The 7,097-nt window shown below is 43.2% G+C and overlaps 1 protein-coding gene across 1 annotated transcript in view; it reads right to left on the bottom strand.

Annotated features, from left to right (window-relative positions):
• LOC118378659 (protein eyes shut homolog) overlaps positions 1 to 4,246 on the bottom strand; it is a gene marked incomplete at its 3' end in the record, with an annotated part of 51,582 nt that extends 47,336 nt beyond the window's left edge. The window contains exon 1 of the mRNA XM_052502873.1: positions 4,091 to 4,246. Within this exon, the coding sequence (XP_052358833.1) occupies positions 4,091 to 4,199 (109 nt within the window). The remainder of the gene's footprint in view (positions 1 to 4,090) is intronic.
• Between the last annotated feature and the right edge of the window lie 2,851 nt (positions 4,247 to 7,097).

Below are 7,097 nucleotides of genomic sequence, written 5' to 3' on the forward strand. Positions count from 1 at the left end.
AGACCAACATAATGTAGTGGTGAAACTAAAGAGCCTAATGAAATAACAGAATGAAGTGGTGAAACTAAAGAGCCTAATGAAATAACAGAATGTAGTGGTGAAAGAGCCCAAATGAAACAACAGACCAACAGAATGTAGTGGTGAAATTAAAGAGCCTAATGAAATAACAGAATGAAGTGGTGAAACTAAAGAGCCTAATGAAATAACAGAATGAAGTGGTGAAACTAAAGAGCCTAATGAAATAACAGACCAACAGAATGTAGTGGTGAAACTAAAGAGCCTAATGAAATGAAACAGACCTAATGAAATAACAGAATGAAGTGGTGAAACTAAAGAGCCTAATGAAATAACAGAATGAAGTGGTGAAACTAAAGAGCCTAATGAAATAACAGAATGAAGTGGTGAAACTAAAGAGCCTAATGAAATAACAGAATGAAGTGGTGAAACTAAAGAGCCTAATGAAATAACAGAATGAAGTGGTGAAACTAAAGAGCCTAATGAAATAACAGAATGAAGTGGTGCAACTAAAGAGCCTAATGAAATAACAGACCAACAGAATGTAGTGGTGAAACTAAAGAGCCCAAATGAAATAACAGAATGTAGTGGTGAAACGAAAGAGCCCTAATGAAATAACAGAATGTAGTGGTGAAACGAAAGAGCCCAAATGAAACAACAGACCAACAGAATGTAGTGGTGAAATTAAAGAGCCTAATGAAATAACAGACCAACAGAATGTAGTGGTGAAACTAAAGAGCCTAATGAAATAACAGAATGAAGTGGTGAAACTAAAGAGCCTAATGAAATAACAGAATGTAGTGGTGAAACTAAAGAGCCTAATGAAATAACAGACCAACAGAATGTAGTGGTGAAACTAAAGAGCCTAATGAAATAACAGAATGAAGTGGTGAAACTAAAGAGCCTAATGAAATAACAGAATGAAGTGGTGAAACTAAAGAGCCTAATGAAATAACAGAATGAAGTGGTGAAACTAAAGAGCCTAATGAAATAACAGAATGAAGTGGTGAAACTAAAGAGCCTAATGAAATAACAGAATGAAGTGGTGAAACTAAAGAGCCTAATGAAATAACAGAATGTAGTGGTGAAACTAAAGAGCCTAATGAAATAACAGAATGTAGTGGTGAAACTAAAGAGCCTAATGAAATAACAGAATGTAGTGGTGAAACTAAAGAGCCTAATGAAATAACAGAATGAAGTGGTGAAACTAAAGAGCCTAATGAAATAACAGACCAACAGAATGAAGTGGTGAAACTAAAGAGCCTAATGAAATAAAAGACCAACAGAATGAAGTGGTGAAACTAAAGAGCCTAATGAAATAACAGACCAACATAATGAAGTGGTGAAACTAAAGAGCCTAATGAAATAACAGACCAACCGAATGTAGTGGTGAAACTAAAGAGCCTAATGAAATAACAGACCAACAGAATGTAGTGGTGAAACTAAAGAGCCTAATGAAATAACAGAATGAAGTGGTGAAACTAAAGAGCCTAATGAAATAACAGAATGAAGTGGTGAAACTAAAGAGCCTAATGAAATAACAGAATGAAGTGGTGAAACTAAAGAGCCTAATGAAATAACAGAATGAAGTGGTGAAACTAAAGAGCCTAATGAAATAACAGAATGTAGTGGTGAAACTAAAGAGCCTAATGAAATAACAGAATGCAGTGGTGAAACTAAAGAGCCTAATGAAATAACAGAATGTGGTGTGTGTGTTCCAATGGTGGAACAAACTCCCTCACGACGCCAGGACAGCGGAGTCAATCACCACCTTCCGGAGACACCTGAAACCCCACCTCTTCAAGGAATACCTAGGATAGGGTAAGTAATCCTTCTCACCCCCCCCCCCCTAAAAAGATTTAGATGCACTATTGTAAAGTGGCTGTTCCACTGAATGTCATAAGGTGTATGCACCAATTTGTAAGTCGCTCTGGATAAGAGCGTCTGCTAAATGACTTAAATGTAAATGTAAATGTAGTGGTGAAACTAAAGAGCCTAATGAAATAACAGAATGCAGTGGTGAAACTAAAGAGCCTAATGAAATAACAGACCAACAGAATGTAGTGGTGAAACTAAAGAGCCTAATGAAATAACAGACCAACAGAATGAAGTGGTGAAACTAAAGAGCCCAATGAAATAACAGAATGAAGTGGTGAAACTAAAGAGCCTAATGAAATAACAGACCAAAAGAATGTAGACACAGTTGAAGACAGATTAAAACAAGTACTGTGGATTTATCTCCTGTTACCACTCTTGAAACATTATATCAAAGGGAACTGTGCTGTGTGTACAATACTATTAATTAAAATGATCACCCATTGTGTAGCAGACAGTTTCTTTTTAAGGTTTGTTTTAGCCAGTTCCAGCATCAGACAATCCCGAAGCAGCCAGCTAGTCCCACCACAGTCCTGATATCATGAAGCAGCCAGCTAGTCCCACCACAGTCCTGATATCATGAAGCAGCCAGCTAGTCCCACCACAGTCCTGATATCATGAAGCAGCCATCTAGACCCACCACAGTCCTGATATCATGAAGCAGCCATCTAGACCCACCACAGTCCTGATATCATGAAGCAGCCATCTAGACCCACCACAGTCCTGATATCATGAAGCAGCCATCTAGACCCACTATGGTCCTGATATCACGAAGCAGCCATCTAGACCCACCACAGTCCTGATATCATGAAGCAGCCATCTAGACCCACCACAGTCCTGATATCATGAAGCAGCCATCTAGACCCACCACAGTCCTGATATCATGAAGCAGCCATCTAGACCCACCATGGTCCTGATATCATGAAGCAGCCATCTAGACCCACCATTGTCCTGATATCATGAAGCAGCCATCTAGACCCACCACAGTCCTGATATCATGAAGCAGCCATCTAGACCCACCACAGTCCTGATATCATGAAGCAGCCATCTAGACCCACCATGGTCCTGATATCATGAAGCAGCCATCTAGACACACCACAGTCCTGATATCATGAAGCAGCCATCTAGACCCACTATTGTCCTGATATCATGAAGCAGCCATCTAGACCCACTATGGTCCTGATATCATGAAGCAGCCATCTAGACCCACCACAGTCCTGATATCATGAAGCAGCCAGCTAGACCCACTATGGTCCTGATATCATGAAGCAGCCATCTAGACCCACCATGGTCCTGATATCATGAAGCAGCCATCTAGACCCACTATGGTCCTGATATCATGAAGCAGCAAGCTAGACCCGCCATGGTCCTGATATCATGAAGCAGCCATCTAGACCCAATACGGTCCTGATATCATGAAGCAGCCATCTAGACCCACCACAGTCCTGATATCATGAAGCAGCCATCTAGACCCACCATGGTCCTGATATCATGAAGCAGCCATCTAGACCCAATACGGTCCTGATATCATGAAGCAGCCATCTAGACCCACCACAGTCCTGATATCATGAAGCAGCCATCTAGACCCACCATGGTCCTGATATCATGAAGCAGCCATCTAGACTTTGGTGCTTTTACACCTGCATTGTTTGCTGTTTGGGGTTTTAGGCTGGGTTTCTGTACAGCACTTTGAGATATCAGCTGATGTACGAAGGGCTATATAAATAAATTTGATTTGATTTGATTTGATTATACACACCACAGTCCTGATATCATGAAGCAGCCATCTAGACCCACCACAGTCCTGATATCATGAAGCATCCAGCTAGACACACTATGGTCCTGATATCATGAAGCAGCCAGCTAGATCTTCTATGGTCCTGATATCATGAAGCAGCCATCTAGACACACTATGGTCCTGATATCATGAAGCAGCCATCTAGACCCACCATGGTCCTGATATCATGAAGCAGCCAGCTAGATCTTCTATGGTCCTGATATCATGAAGCAGCCATCTAGACACACCACAGTCCTGATATCATGAAGCAGCCATCTAGACACACCACGGTCCTGATAAGTTGTAGCCCTCTCACATTGATCTCTTTGTCACCGAGGGGTAAAGGAGTCCTACGGTGGCCCTAACGGGGAAAGTAGCTTTTAGAATTTGGGTTAAAATGGGTTAAACTGAAATAATCTTTACCTGCGTTTCCAGGGCGACAGACACACTTGAAGCCTCCAGGTTTGTTGATACAGACGGCCTCGTGAAGGCAAGGTGAAACTTCACACTCATTAATATCCAGGTCACACATGGTGCCAAAATATCCATCTGGGCAATTACAGTGGAACCTAGACAGTAACAAGAACAACTATTAGTGATGGGATGACAATGATTATAGGAAGCTGAATAGTTCAGGCAGTATTAAAAAGAACAACAACATTTAGAGGTGGAAGGACAATATTATACTACTGTATTTAACTGTATTCACAGGAACACAACACCCATAGGATGACCAATCACAACACCCATAGGATGACCAATCACAACACCCATAGGATGACCAAACACAACACCCATAGGATGACCAATCACAACACCCATAGGATGACCAATCACAACACCCATAGGATGACCAATCACAACACCCATAGGATGACCAATCACAACACCCATAGGATGACCAATCACAACCCCCATAGGATGACCAATCACAACACCCATAGGATGACCAATCACAACACCCATAAGATGACCAAACACAACCCCCATAGGATGACCAATCACAACCCCCATAGGATGACCAATCACAACACCCATAGGATGACCAATCACAACACACCCCCATAGGATGACCAATCACAACACACCCCCATAGGATGACCAATCACAACACACCCCCATAGGATGACCAATCACAACACACCCCCACAGGATGACCAAACACAACCCCCATAGGATGACCAATCACAACACCCATAGGGTGACCAAACACAACGCCCATAGGATGACCAAACACAACGCCTATAGGATGACCAATCACAACACACCCCCATAGGATGACCAATCACAACACACCCCCATAGGATGACCAATCACAACACACCCCCACAGGATGACCAAACACAACCCCCATAGGATGACCAATCACAACACCCATAGGATGACCAATCACACCCCCATAGGATGACCAATCACAACACACCCCCATAGGATGACCAAACATAACACCCATAGGATGACCAAACACAACACCCATAGGATGACCAATCACAACACCCATAGGATGACCAAACACAACCCCATAGGATGACCAATCACAACACCCATAGGATGACCAATCACAACACCCATAGGATGACCAATCACAACACCCATAGGATGACCAATCACAACACCCATAGGATGACCAATCACAACACCCATAGGATGACCAATCACAACACCCATAGGATGACCAAACACAACACCCATAGGATGACCAATCACAACACCCATAGGATGACCAATCACAACACCCATAGGATGACCAATCACAACACCCATAGGATGACCAAACACAACACCCATAGGATGACCAAACACAACACCCATAGGATGACCAATCACAACACCCATAGGATGACCAATCACAACACCCATAGGATGACCAATCACAACACCCATAGGATGACCAATCACAACACCCATAGGATGACCAAAAACAACCCCCATAGGATGACCAAACACAACCCCCATAGGATGACCAAACACAACACCCATAGGATGACCAATCACAACACACCCCCATAGGATGACCAATCACAACACACCCCCATAGGATGACCAAACACAACCCCCATAGGATGACCAAACACAACCCCCATAGGATGACCAAACACAACACCCACAGGATGACCAATCACAACCCCAATAGGATGACCAATCACAACACCCATAGGATGACCAAACACAACACCCATAGGATGACCAAACACAACACCCATAGGATGACCAAACACAACACCCACAGGATGACCAATCACAACCCCCATAGGATGACCAATCACAACACCCATAGGATGACCAAACACAACACCCATAGGATGACCAAACACAACACCCATAGGATGACCAAACACAACACCCATAGGATGACCAAACACAACACCCACAGGATGACCAATCACAACCCCATAGGATGACCAATCACAACACCCATAGGATGACCACAACACAAACACCCATAGGATGACCAAACACAACACCCATAGGATGACCAACACAACACCCATAGGATGACCAATCACAACACCCATAGGATGACCAATCACAACACCCATAGGATGACCAATGACCACAACACCCATAGGATGACCAAACACAACACCCATAGGATGACCAAACACAACACCCATAGGATGACCAATCACAACACCCATAGGATGACCAAACACAACACCCATAGGATGACCAAACACAACACCCATAGGATGACCAAACACAACACCCATAGGATGACCAATCACAACACCCATAGGATGACCAATCACAACACCCATAGGATGACCAAACACAACACCCATAGGATGACCAAACACAACACCCATAGGATGACCAAACACAACACCCATAGGATGACCAATCACAACACCCATAGGATGACCAATCACAACACCCATAGGATGACCAATCACAACACCCATAGGATGACCAAACACAACACCCATAGGATGACCAAACACAACACCCATAGGATGACCAAACACAACACCCATAGGATGACCAATCACAACACCCATAGGATGACCAATCACACCCATAGGATGACCAATCACAACACCCATAGGATGACCAATCACAACACCCATAGGATGACCAATCACAACACCCATAGGATGACCAATCACAACACCCATAGGATGACCAATCACAACACCCATAGGATGACCAATCACAACACCCATAGGATGACCAATCACAACACCCATAGGATGACCAATCACAACACCCATAGGATGACCAATCACAACACCCATAGGATGACCAATCACAACACCCATAGGATGACCAATCACAACACCCATAGGATGACCAATCACAACACCCATAGGATGACCAATCACAACACCCATAGGATGACCAATCACAACACCCATAGGATGACCAAACACAACCCCCATAGGATGACCAAACACAACACCCATAGGATGACCAAACACAACACCCATAG

The sequence above is a fragment of the Oncorhynchus keta genome, unplaced genomic scaffold (assembly GCF_023373465.1).
Source record: "Oncorhynchus keta strain PuntledgeMale-10-30-2019 unplaced genomic scaffold, Oket_V2 Un_contig_16491_pilon_pilon, whole genome shotgun sequence".
NCBI classification, from domain to species: domain Eukaryota; kingdom Metazoa; phylum Chordata; class Actinopteri; order Salmoniformes; family Salmonidae; genus Oncorhynchus; species Oncorhynchus keta.